This window comes from Akebia trifoliata, chromosome 5 (genome assembly GCF_017979445.1).
Source record: "Akebia trifoliata isolate Shusen 1 chromosome 5, ASM1797944v1, whole genome shotgun sequence".
Classification (NCBI taxonomy): Eukaryota; Viridiplantae; Streptophyta; class Magnoliopsida; order Ranunculales; family Lardizabalaceae; genus Akebia; species Akebia trifoliata.
In genome coordinates this window covers 28,991,922-29,005,510 of record NC_141379.1, presented here as the reverse complement: position 1 = coordinate 29,005,510, position 13,589 = coordinate 28,991,922, and the positions used below count along the sequence as shown (strand labels likewise).

The 13,589-nt window shown below is 36.0% G+C and overlaps 1 protein-coding gene across 1 annotated transcript in view; it reads left to right on the top strand.

Annotated features, from left to right (window-relative positions):
- Positions 1-2,292: 2,292 nt before the first annotated feature.
- Positions 2,293-13,589, top strand: part of LOC147402003 (myosin-6-like) — a 28,562-nt gene continuing 17,265 nt past the window's right edge. The window contains exons 1-11 of the mRNA XM_086443504.1: positions 2,293-2,765; positions 4,528-4,656; positions 5,187-5,330; positions 5,488-5,633; positions 5,711-5,867; positions 8,080-8,138; positions 8,732-8,891; positions 9,885-10,034; positions 10,128-10,264; positions 10,768-10,914; positions 11,031-11,132. Coding sequence (XP_086299630.1) covers positions 2,763-2,765; positions 4,528-4,656; positions 5,187-5,330; positions 5,488-5,633; positions 5,711-5,867; positions 8,080-8,138; positions 8,732-8,891; positions 9,885-10,034; positions 10,128-10,264; positions 10,768-10,914; positions 11,031-11,132 — 1,334 coding nt within the window. The 5' untranslated portion in view covers positions 2,293-2,762. The remainder of the gene's footprint in view (positions 2,766-4,527; positions 4,657-5,186; positions 5,331-5,487; positions 5,634-5,710; positions 5,868-8,079; positions 8,139-8,731; positions 8,892-9,884; positions 10,035-10,127; positions 10,265-10,767; positions 10,915-11,030; positions 11,133-13,589) is intronic.

Genomic DNA, 13,589 nt, shown 5'->3' with positions numbered 1-13,589 from the left:
ATTTGGTATGTAATTGTTGATCTAAGAACGATAAATTCGATAGAAACATATTGAAAAATACGCTATTATATAGTAGGTAGGTACCGAACAGTTATCTATCAAAATAGTGCTGATGAGTTTGATACTGACTTATTGAACGAACTGAAAATTTTGAATTTTTTATTTATTTATGCAAATGATAAAAGATAAAATTGATTTTTAGCATTGCTCATTTGCAAAAACAATTAAAAACAATTTCAAAAACAAAAGATGATGAAAATAAATGATAAAAACTCACTTTCATCTATTATAATGGTTAATTATACCAAATGATGGTAATAATACTAATAATTAGATTTTAATGAATAATATCCCTATGAATGGATCAAAACACGATCGTTTGATGATTTTCTGAAGAAAAATCAGTTGGTTATGTGGATTCGACTGAATTTTGATAGGACATTTCGACATGGATGTTTTGACATGCTTTGAATCAATAGAATGAAAAAGTTGTGTTTGTTTGGTGAGTGTTAGGTGTGTGTGTATGCAAGAAAACATAATAAAATTTAAAAGGGTATTTACGTACTTATACAATTGACATTTTATGTTTAAGTGTGTGCGGTAAGCAAAAAATGGTTGTAGATAGCCCACGCCAAAAAAATTGGAAAGGGAATTTTGAGTGATTCTATTGCCACATAAACTTTAACTTTGAGCACCCCAATTCTTGAAGTCCTTCGAGTAAAAGTTGGTGTGGCAATAGAAAATCTCTTTGCCAACTTTGGGGAGTCAATCCAATCAAGGAGCTAAGTTGTCTGAGTCGCTTAACGCGTCAACCTAATGAGTCAATCAGATTAAGACCGTTGGAACACAAATTGACGCGAAGAGCGATACACAACGGTACACAAAGCAGTTGCTCTGTTAGGGATACACATGGCACTTAGTTGGATGATTTTGTGTCCAACGTCGTTTGTAACATTAATAATTATGCCTTCTCTTGAGATCTACGGTTAGAGTTGCACCGAATTTGACGTTTCTGGTTTCAACCGTTGATTGTCCTTTTCGTTTTATAACTTAAAAATAAAGCTGGCGTACGCAATACGCAATACGCTTTTCTTTTATGCCGCCAAAGCAAAGTTCCAAAGACGCGTGATGTCGTTAATTATTCAGATAATTGAAGGAGTTCAGTACTCCCTAAATCCAAACCGTTGTATTTTAAAATCTAGCAATCTCGAGGAATCATATGTCGTTCTTAACCGTCGGTGTTACCTGAAATGTCCAGTTGTACACTTGTACGCGCGAACAAAAGCGTTTCGATATGAACTTACTTACTTTCCCAAAAAGCCCACACATTTTCATAAAATATCAACAATACCTTCGAGCTACAAATCGTATGAATTTTGGCTTCTCCGGTGTAACGTTCACCCACTTTACCAAGGATGAATCAAAACCAACCTACAATAGAAATAAGAGAAAGACAAATGAAACAAAAAACTTTAAAGCGACAATCCCACTTCAAAATTTTGAAGAAATTCCTTTCATTAGATGACACATGATGTGTTCACAGGTATCGCAAAAACTAATGAAAAAAATTAAAAACTTAAAATAAATCAAAAAGTTATGTATCATGATGCAAGAAGAGTTCCCTCAATTTTTTTAAAATAAACAGAAGGAATCCTCATCGTTACAAGATATGTTGTATTTTGATATGTATATATGAGAATACTAATTGTTCAAGACCTCATTGAAATTTTAATATTATCCACAAATTATTTTTTCAATAATACCCCATCTCCTCATCATAAGTTTATTCTAAACCTTTTTGCCTATATAAGATAAAACACATTATAATTTTATGTGGGCATCCCTACCATTCGAATGAGACTAATCTAGTCACACACATTGCTCCCTTGAAAATTCTTACTTGTAAGCAAGATTAGTTGATGGTTAATCAAATTTTGGATGGTGGCCTAATAAATTAATTTCACACCCTTACGTTTTCATTAAAATTTAGAATATTTCCTTAAAAATACCACGTGTAATCGAAAGAAGATGATTCCTTCAAAATTTTGAAGTGGAATACTCCCTTCAAATTTTTTTTTGTGACTCTAAATGAAGTAACCTTACCTTCATGCATTTAAGTAGAGGTGTTAATAGTCGACAATGAAGTCTCGTGGATCTAAGAATATCTTATACCATAAATCATAAATGTAGAAGGGCACTTTCTATAATTTAGGTAGAGATGAGGGGTAATTTTGGAAATTAAAAATTGTTGTCGCGCTCATAAGCCATAACGAAGAAAGATCGGAAAACAAGAAGAAAAAGGTTGCACTTTGCGAGGAATGTTTCTTCTTTGTAAGACTGGCCGGTCCGGTTTTGGACAGCTGTGTTAGTGAAGGGTTTACCGGCTGGTACTCGATATTTGACTGGCGAAGCCTCTGCAACACTTCCTGTATGACCACTCCGCCGCCTTTTTTTTTTTTCAAAGGAGAAGCCCTCCCATCATACATAGATGTTAAATATATAATATAAATATAAAAAAAAAAAAAAAAAATTAAAAACAGACGTATTGATTTGAAGTTCAAAAGAAGAGAAGAAAGTGAAAAACTGGGCAAACGAAGGGAAAATCTAGGGCAAAAATTGGATCTTGTTGGATCATTTTTCGACAATCCTTGAAAGTCTGATGATCGTTTTTGAAGAAATTTCAAGAATTAGATCTGGAAACAGTTGAGGTTTTGAGTTCTGAATTCTGATTCTGATTCTGATTCGATCAAGTTCGTTTAAAAATGGTATGAACTTTCACAGATATCCTCAATTTTGTTGACTTGTTCTTGTTTTCAAAGTTTTTAATCTGGTTTGGTTTGTTTGAAAATTGAAATTCGTGTTTTGTTTGCTAATTTAGTGATTTTTTATGGTTTTGTGATGGTGATCCACTTATGTGTGTTTAATCCGAAGTTGAAATGTGGAATTATGCTTTAGGAGCTCAAAATTATAGGTTTTATGAAAATGATTAGAGTTCGAAACTGTTGATTTGTTTATATTTAGATGAAACTGTTTAGAAATTGGTTGTTGGTAGGAGCGGAATCTCCGCTATATAATTCAGCTCCACAATGGTTTTAGCCGAGCTGAATTTTGAAGATTTTGATGCTTATTTTCGTTTCAAATTGGTAAAACCACTATCTTTGCCAAAAAAAATGTGAAAACTGAACTTTACAGTGTTCAGTTCCTGCTGTCCAGTACATTGTATTGAAGTTCACTGGGAAGTCAATAAAAATGATTTCCCTTATTTATCTGAAAATTGGTGTTTAGATCATAACTTGTTGAGTTCTATGACCCTCACTTTCGGTTAACTTATTCTAGTGGTTGTAAGGAGTAGCCAAGTTCACTTGAAATTTAAGTAACTGCACTCAAATTTTGATTTGATGTCAATATGATAAAATGGGAATGTTTAGTTTATGTTTGAACTATGTTGAGAAAGTTTAAGCTAGTTTTCACACTTTCCATTTTTGGTATATTTCATGGAAATAATGTCGAAATTTAATACTATAATTATACACTTCTTGATATTTACCCTGAAGTTGCTGAGCTATCGTCACGCAATAACGAATTGCTTTTGATTTCGAACCTGATTAAAACTATTTTCTTTGTTTCGAGGTCAACTTGAGTGAGTAATGGCGTTAGTGCATTTTTTCTTATAAGTATTGCTTGATGGCATCGATGTATTTGATGCCAATTGTTGAAGCATGTGACCATAGAAGTGGCATTAAAAGCTTATCCCTGATAATTGATATTGAGGACCTATATATATATATATATATTCAAGAAGCTTTGTTGGTTTTGCTGGTCTTTTAATTTTGTTCGGTTTGGTACCACAATACTCTGTGATAAAACTTCATCTTATTTGTTTGAGTCCTTTTTTTGTTCTTATGTTGATACATTTCATTAAACTCACAACAAAAGATTATTATTATTAGTATTTTTTGATGGGTTAGCTGGACTTGGACCCATGACCTCAAAGTTGTTTTTTGCAATATGTCAAACCAACTGAGCTATGGGTCTAACTTCTAAGCCCAACAAAAGATTATTATTTTTTGATAGGTCACAGCAACAACAAAAGATTATATAGAATATGGAAGTCAAGACCACCTTCCAAGGAATATAAAAAGACATCAAAGGCAACACAAAAACATAAGAAACCTGAAAAATGAAGGATTACCTATCTCCAAAATCCACTAGATCCCATCCTAAAAAAATCCTGGAACTATGTGTGAAATCTAGACCATAGAAACGTGTACGCTTTGACGTTGAGGATAATATCATGAACCATATTGTTCTTACCCTCAAAGTCCTCATGTTACTTTATTTGTAAAGACCCCAACAAATTGCAAATGTTAGCATTCTCCAAAATGATGTACCTCTGGAGAAGAAGACTTTGACATTGTTTGGACGTCCTTACTGGTTACATCTACTTCCATATGTTCATTTGCATGCATGCAAGGGAATTGTCATGTCAACATTTTGTTCTGAGTTGCTAATTCTGTTGTCCTACAGGATACTTCCGTCAATATTATGGTAGGATCTCCTGTTTGGGTGGATGATCCTGACGAGGCTTGGGTAGATGGGGAAGTTTTGGAGGTGAATGGTGAGAAAATCAAGATTAGCTGCACATCTGGGAAGACGGTAAGTGCTCTTACTAAGCATTTTCATTGTAAACTTCACTCTTTATCCTTGAAAATTGAACATTAAAAAAGAAAATCTTTATTCTATCTAATGCCAGTTCATTTTTATTGTTGTCCCCATTTAATCTCCCGTGTTGTTCAAAAAGTAAAATAAAATAATAGTAATCTTTAGTGCCAGTTTGTTATCTGGTTTATTCTTGTCAATAGGGGTTGCTTGGCTTGCTATTCACTTTATGTTTATTGCTTTATGTTAGTATTGATAAATAGGAATTTCAACATGCAGTTTTTCCATTTCATTCTTACTAATTAGTAGTTAAGTTGGTACTTTTCCATTTTTGGGCTCTAATCCTGATCTATAATTTACTTACAATAGGATCTTTTTGTATTGTTTTTTTGAAAAGCTTCTAGTTCACTATAATTGTTTGTCTGCGAAGTTTTTACTGCTACTCCTCCTTCCATTTGGTAAGATTTAGTAACTAAGACGATTATCATGGAGTTAATGAAAATTATGGTCCTCATTTTACGTTGCAGGTTGTTACTAATGTGTCCAATGTCTACCCTAAAGATGCTGAAGCACCATCATGTGGTGTGGATGACATGACGAAGCTAGCTTATTTGCATGAACCAGGAGTTCTGCAGAACATAAGATCTAGATATGATATGAATGAAATTTATGTGAGTTTCTTATCAGAGGTTTGCTTGCCATTAACTTTTTTTAACTTTTCTCAATAATATCATACACATTGTATGCCTTCATTGCATGTTCATGTTATTTTTCAGTCTCTCTGACATATTTTGACAATAAAGCTAATCCACTATGTGATGTATCCAGACTTATACAGGGAGTATATTGATTGCTGTAAACCCTTTCAGAAGATTACCTCATCTATATGATATCCACATGATGGAACAGTATAAAGGGGCAGCCTTTGGTGAGCTCAGTCCACATCCTTTTGCTGTTGCTGATGCCGCATACAGGTACTGTTCCTTAACTTGCATATTAATTAAGAAATTTAAGGATTTCTCTTTTACATTAGTGTTTTTTCTGGATGCAGAATGATGAAGAATGAGGGGATAAGCCAATCAATTCTAGTAAGTGGAGAAAGTGGAGCGGGTAAAACAGAAAGCACAAAAATGCTAATGCGTTATCTTGCTTACATGGGTGGGAGAGCTGCAGCAGAGGGGCGGACCGTGGAGCAGAAAGTACTAGAGGTAGAAAATTAAAAAATTTTAGTGTGTTTGCCAAAGTGGTTTAGAACTCGTTATTGTTAGACAAAATAGAAAGAAGAGAGAAAGATCTATTTGCATTACCCTAAGCTATTACAAGAGAATGGATTTATATAAGAATACCCAAAAGAAAGGAAAAGACAGAAATACCCTTCAACTCTGGCATACTCTTAATATATACTCTAACATCCCCCCTCAAAGCCGCGATGTGGCGGCTAGGAGCAGCGAGAGTTTGTCAAGAAGAAAGCAGAAATGTTGAATGGTGTGAAATTTTGTAAAGAAATCGGCCAACTGCAAGGATGAAGAGATCAAAGGCAAGGTGATTGGTGCGATGTTGAAGATGATGATGGGTGAGATGGCAGTCAATCTCTATATGTTTAGTGCACTCATGAAACACAGAGGTGTGGGCAATCTGGATCGCACTCCTATTATCACAATACATAGGAGTGGGGTCGGAGAGAGTTACACCCACATTGGAAAGCAACCAACATAGCCAAACTATCTTAGCAGTGGTGGAGTTCATAGCACTGTACTCAACCTCTGTGGAGGAACGAGAAACGACAAACTACTTATTACTCTTCTAGGAAGTGAGAGAGTTGCCTAGAAAAATACAGAAGCCAGTGGTGGACTTGCGAGCAGAGCAACCACCAACTCAGTCAGCATCAGAGTAAGCTTGAAGCTCCAAAGTAGACGTGGAGGAAAATAATAAACTCTGATGTAGAGACCCCTGAAGACAGCGAAGAATGCGAACGACTGCTGCCCATTGAACTATGGTACGAGATGAAACAAATTGACTAACAATATGAACATATGCAATATCCGAGTGATGGTAAAATAGACCAAGTTGCCAACAATGCTGCGGTAGAGACTAGGGTCAGGTAGAGGAGGACCATCAGAAGGAGTATACCATGCATTAAGCTCAAGGTAAGTCTTAGTAGTACAAGAGTCAGTCATGCGAGTGAGCTTAATGATGTTAGCAGTGTACTTGGATTGAGAGAGGAGATAGCCTTTAGGAGAGGTGGCTACCTCGAGCAGAAGCCAAGAGAACCCACAATGGTAGAGAATTTCTCAAACCAAGATTGAGTAACTTGTTTGAGACCATAGAATGCCTTCCTGAGTCTACATACTTCATCAGGATTATGGAACACGCTAGGAGGAGGGGTAATGTAAATTTCCTCAGTGAGATCCCCATTCGAAAAGGCATTCTTGACATCAAGCTGAGAGAGAGCCCACTGATGGACATATGTAACTGCAATGAGAGTGCGAATAGTGGTCATTTGGCTACAGGAACAAATGTCTCTTCGTAATCATACCCATATTGCTGAGTGAAGCCCTTTGCAACTATGCGAGCTTTGTATCTCTTGACAGAACCATCAGACTTAATCTTGATTTTGTAAACTCAACAAGATCCAACAATACGCTTGCCGGCTGGAAGCGATACTAAATCCCAAGTGCCTATCTAATGCAAAGTAGAGAGTTCCTCATCCATAACCTGTTGCCAAAGGGGATCAAGAACAACCTTTTTATAGGAGGTTGGCTAAAAAAGATTGTGAATAGATACTAAATAAGGAAGAAAATGCATCAGAGTAACAAGAGTTAGAGAATCCCAATTTCTGGGGAGGCTTACGAACACGCTGAATACCCTGTTTGCATCAGAAAACCCTAAGCTATTATAAGAAGAGAATGGGTTTATATATAAGAATACCCAAAAGAAAGGAAAAGACAGAAATACCCTTAAACTCTAACCTACTCTTAATATATACTCTAACAATAGTGAGTGATTCTGATGTTGTATACTCAGAACAATCACAAAACCTTTTTAAATTATGGGTAGTTACTTCATTAATTTCTATTCTTGAATAATCTGAATGTTCAATAATTCGTCCCTTTCATTATACCAAGTACAATGTTAGCCCATTCTACAGTTGTGTATTCCAATGCAATGGGTAGTTGTGCTCATTACTAATTGATCATGTTCCATCAGTGAAAGGTGCTGGATTGCTATTAATATGTACACCACAGTGTTATTATTGGTTGGATAAGTATGTTGTGTCAGAACTTATGGATTCCATGGCTTGAAATTTTAGTCTTCTCCTAGTTATCACCTGTCTGTTACTTCTGTTTATACAGTTCATTTGGTCGATGTGAAATCATATTTATGAATGTTCTTATTAACATCTTGTTCTCTGTTCGGCAGTCCAATCCTGTTCTTGAAGCATTTGGTAATGCGAAGACTGTCAGAAACAATAACTCAAGGTTGGAAGACACTACTATTTTTTATTTTTATTTTTTTACTTTTGAAATATATAAAAAGAAATTAAATTAAGAATACAATGGTCGAGACAGTCATCAAAATAAAATGAAAGTAATAGGGTAGCCCGGAGACTTATAGACTGAATCCCATCTAAATAGAAAGTCTTCGAAGAAGACACTTTAAACTCCTCAAATAACTTGCACCAGATTTTTTTTTTTCAAATGCTAATGATAAGCTCCTGCACTGAATGTTCCTTCCCATTGACCACGGGAGAATTCGTCTCATTCTGAAGGACCCAACAGAATGCAAAGGGCTAAAGAATCCTCTCTCTTCCTAAAAAGACCCAACATTGTCAACATTGAAAAAGCGAGATCACCGAAGAAAGAAAATGACTAGAGATTAGGAATAGGGACATGAAATGGGACCATACAGCAAATTCCCCTATTTCTGTTTCGCAAATATATATTATAGCGATCTATCCAAAAATATAAAATAAAATAAAATCAGTCTTTTACTTATTTCTCTTTGGATGAATAATTTTTACTTGGGTTTAAGTCAAGCTGAATTTCATGTCATACATAATTACATATTGCAGTCGTTTTGGTAAGTTCGTGGAGATTCAGTTTGACCAGGGGGGGAGGATTTCAGGAGCTGCCATCAGAACCTACTTACTAGAACGATCTCGTGTTTGTCAAGTGTCTGATCCTGAGAGAAATTACCACTGTTTCTACATGCTTTGTGCTGCACCACTAGAGGTACTGGCCTGTTGATTGGTGTTTATCGACTTACTTTATGAATTAGGGGTTTGATGCATTGCACTTCAAATGAATGTTAGTGACTGTTTGTTCATTTGCATATCTATAGTATGTGCTTGTAAGGTTTAAAATCTCGTCTCAAGGGTCAGGAGAAAAACCAGACTGTTGATCAAGACATTCCTAAGCATTCTGAGACAAAACAAAACATTCATGAATATTTGGAGGTCAATGTTTCGTTTCAGTCTCGACCGAAAATATTTTGAGACAGTATGGAACTTTAGACCATTACCATGTGTGTGAAGGTTAAAATTGTTTTGAGCATCTTATCACTCAAGTTCAGATAACTTCCAGAAACCATCACTGCAAATATCACGCACTCTTGCATTTAGCATAAGATGGGTTCTTGGCATTGTACATGCTTTGAGGTCAATAAATAGTCTTCTGCTGTCATGATGGCCAGTGCAATGTCATTCAGCTTCCCGGAACTTCCTTCAAGACAATAACATATGCCATGGGTCACGCTTATGAGTGCTGACTGGCATAAGCATATATTATGAGCCATTGAAAAGTTATGATCATCATGGAATGTATGGTTAAATATTTCCATGAAACTACACCCTTGGCATATGTTAGAATCTACAAAAATGCTGTAACCATAGTAGTAGAATAATATTTCCATGCCAGCTTGTTGGCATTAAAACTTTTTAAATACTGAATACAGGTCTTGTGTTACTGCTTAGTGTAAAATAGGAACACAAATTGATACTTCCATGAGCCATCAGTCATATTTACTGAATTATTTTATTTAAAAAAGAGATGATAGTATTTGAATGGTGGGAAGATATGGTTCTAGATAGAATTGAATGTTAGAATACACAACCATAATAGTTGGGATAAGGCACTGTTAATTATGATGAAATAGTATCGAACTTCACTTGAAACTCTAAATTTCTGATCTCGTGTTTTTTATGTATCTTTGTTTTCTCTCATCAGGATGTGAAGAGGTACAAATTGGAAAATCCGAGAACTTTCCATTATCTAAATCAATCAAATTGCTATGAGCTGGATGGGATAGATGATTCTAAGGAATACCTAGAAACTAGAAGGGCAATGGATATTGTTGGAATCAGTTCCGATGAACAGGTAGTGTTCGAGGATGCCTCTTTCAGACTGTTACGATATATGCTTATTGTGTTGTTTTCCTTATCTTTTTTTTTTTGTTTTTTTCCTTTACAGGATGGGATTTTCAGAGTTGTGGCTGCAATTCTCCATCTTGGAAACATTGAATTTGCAAAGGGAAAGGAAATGGATTCGTCTGAGCCCAAAGATCAAAAATCTTGGTTCCATCTAAGAACTGCTGCTGAGCTTTTCATGTAACACTCACTTCTGCATATACTATTTCACATGAAAATGATTTGTATCAATATATGATGTTTTTAGTTATTTATTTTTGATGAGTATAATTTAAGCACAAAAATAAATAAGAGAATTACATAAGAAGATACTTTTGCAATCATGCAATCAAAGAGGTTAACGTGATCAAACCTGGGGAGCTAGAGAACAAACCCCCCCTCGCGGTCATGCGCACGCATGCACATGCAAAAACAAAAAAATTAACAATGTAGACAATAATTCACATTCCACTAACAAGAATTCCACCACAATACATAAAGGTCACGTATCCTGAGTAACATTGAGTCCCACTAAAAGACGAAATCCTCATAGAGGACCTCTTGAATAGTTCATGGATCTTAGACCAAAGAAACATGTTATTTTTAACAGCTGATTTTCCATAAAGGTTCTCCTTCTTTTCTTCAATATAAGAAATCTTTGGAGAAGTAAATGCAAATTCTTAATTTCTGCAAATTTTTTATAGGTGTGATGTGAAGGCTCTTGAAGACTCACTGTGCAAACGTGTGATTGTAACTCGTGATGAGACCATAACAAAATGGCTTGATCCAGACTCTGCGACTGTCAGTAGAGATGCTTTGGCAAAAATTGTGTATTCAAGGTTATTTGACTGGTAAGTTCTGATCCCGTTTTCCGAATGACTTCTCTGTAGGATGTGTTGTCAGATTTTACTTTTAGTTAGTTACTTTTTTTCAGTTCAGACATGATTAAAGCAATGATTTTTGACAGGCTTGTGAATAAGATCAACAATTCAATTGGTCAAGACCCTGATTCGAAGTTCTTAATTGGGGTGCTGGATATTTATGGATTCGAGAGTTTCAAGACAAACAGGTGCTTGACTGGTATGCTTTTGTGTTTTCATTATTTACAGTGGTTAATTTCTTGCAGTTACCTGCATGAAAACCCTGTATTTTTGTGTGTTGGAAGGGGCATTAATCGAAAGGCCTTGGATTTTGTAGCCACTATGTCTATTGTCAATTGATCTAAGGGGATTTTCATGTTTCTTAATCTATGAAACTGAATAAGACCTATCATCATTGGCATGCTCAAGTTACTAGATATTTATTATTTAAGCCCTTTCATGTTTTAGATTGAAGCACAGCCACCAAGTTGGAATATGGGATATTATCCCACCCACAAAAATAGTGTCACCTGTTTCCATACAAGGTCCTTGGCAGAAGAAAAATCCTCTTACGGTCAATGAACAATTTAGACCAGTGAAACAAAAGGGCCTTGATATCTAGAATGATGCATTTCTATGTAGGTTGTAGCTTTTACAAGCTTGACGAAGGATCCTATGTTTAAAGGAGATTTGACCAATCTGTATGCCACATTCATGCAATATAAATTACCGAGTCAACCCATGTTCGCGATCCTATTACCGATAGATGAAATAGAGCGTCACATGAGTCAAGATCAGCGTAAAGCGATGATTCAACAGCAGAAACTAAATCTGCTTCATCAACAGCCGAGAAACATTGGGTTTGTGTGAAGCCTAGTGGTGTGTAGAGAGTGCAGTGCCCCTTTCGTTGCTTGTTTCCTTCGGACAATCTGTCAATTTCAGGGCCTCCCGTACAATTGCTACCCCTCGATTCATTTGCCTGTGGGAAGCAGATAACAGAGTATGGTAATCCAAAAACCCGAACCCCTCTTACCTTCGAAGGAAGACTTTGTAAACCCATCCTTTCGCAGGTGCATTAGATGCTTTATTCGTTTCTGTTTGCTCGCTTGCAGATAAATTCAGAGATGTGGATCGCCTTCCTTTAGTAAGTCTTAACAAATCAATGGGAAGGAGATGGGTTGCCAGTAGCTCCTCTTCTTGCCTAGTAGCGCTAGGCTGTCTTCTCTTTGTAGTTGGGAGAGCTGGATGGCTCAAGGAGTCTTTCTTTAGGAATACCCGACTCAACTTGATGCAAGGGCTTGTTGCAGACCTCTATTAGGGCGTAAAGCATGGAATTCGGCCTAACTCAGTTTGATCGGGCCTTCACCAAACCCCTGTCTTTTCCTCACTAAAATGAATTTAGATATGGAGTATAAGGACAGGTATAATTTAACAATTTGGTCAGCCTTCTCTTGTCCAACTAGCTTATTTAAGCTCCAGCCCATGCCTCCAAATCGAAGCTTCGGAGAGCCTTATCCCGTGCGATGAGATGAATTCTGTCTCTAATTGTAAATCTAGGGGTTATTGAAAATGTTCCCTAATTGTAAATCTATAACTTTGGGGATCTTGTCTCAAGGTACGCTGTCTTTGGTTCGCTATCTTGATCAAGATTTTCCTACCCCCAAAAGTAAAGGAAATGTCCATCCCTTTTGGGTCAATTTTGGGCAAGGTTAAAGATTTCTTTTTCGATTCATCCCTAGAGTTCAATACCTCATTCAAGAAATTTTTTTTTGATCAAATCCATAGGAATCAATAGAAAAGGAAAATCCCTTGTGATACAAGATCTAGCTACCATTTTGTGAAATGTCTATTCAGATTCAAAATTGTGTTTTCAAGAATGAAATCTTATTGGAACTATTCATTTGCGGTTCATCCTTGGGAATCATATCACTTCTCGAATATGTTGAAATAAAATGAATTGGGACGGTATTTTGCAAATGTGTAACCACTTAGAATAGTGAAATGGATTATCTAGACACCCCAAAATTGAACGACATCTGAATCCATAATTCGAAGAGTCAAAGGGAAAGAAAAAGTGTGATCGGAAGAGAGGAGAGAGAAAATGAGGATAATATGATAATTTTGCGGAGAAAAGGATAATTTGGAGAGAGAGCTGAGCAAATGAACCAGAAACTCAATCAAACTTGACATAGTACAACATTATGACTCATAAAATTGAAAAACATAGGCTCCACACCCAAAATCCCTGAACTTAGGTAAAATTATGAAAACGTCCTAGAAGGGGTATCCGATTAAAAATCTCTCCAAACAATCCCAATTGACATTGTGGGACTTGGAAACATCTTATTTAGGTCAAAACAATATAAACCCTAGGCAATCGTGCATTCAAAAAAAACTCCTTGGCAATTTTGGCCAAATCATCGAAAACACTTGTTAAGAGTACACACCCTTCGAAAACCCCAATTTTCACCAAAAACATCACCCAGAGACTAGAAACCGTCATTTAGGGTCATAACACACTTCCTAGAAAACTTGACCAAACTAGAAATTTTCATAGATTCAAAGGAGTGTAAGACTAAGTCTCAACTCATTTTTCCCCATGCATAATTCAAAATTTGGTTTTATTAAGGGGTGGGATTGGTTTTCCCAGGTGTTAGGCTGGAATT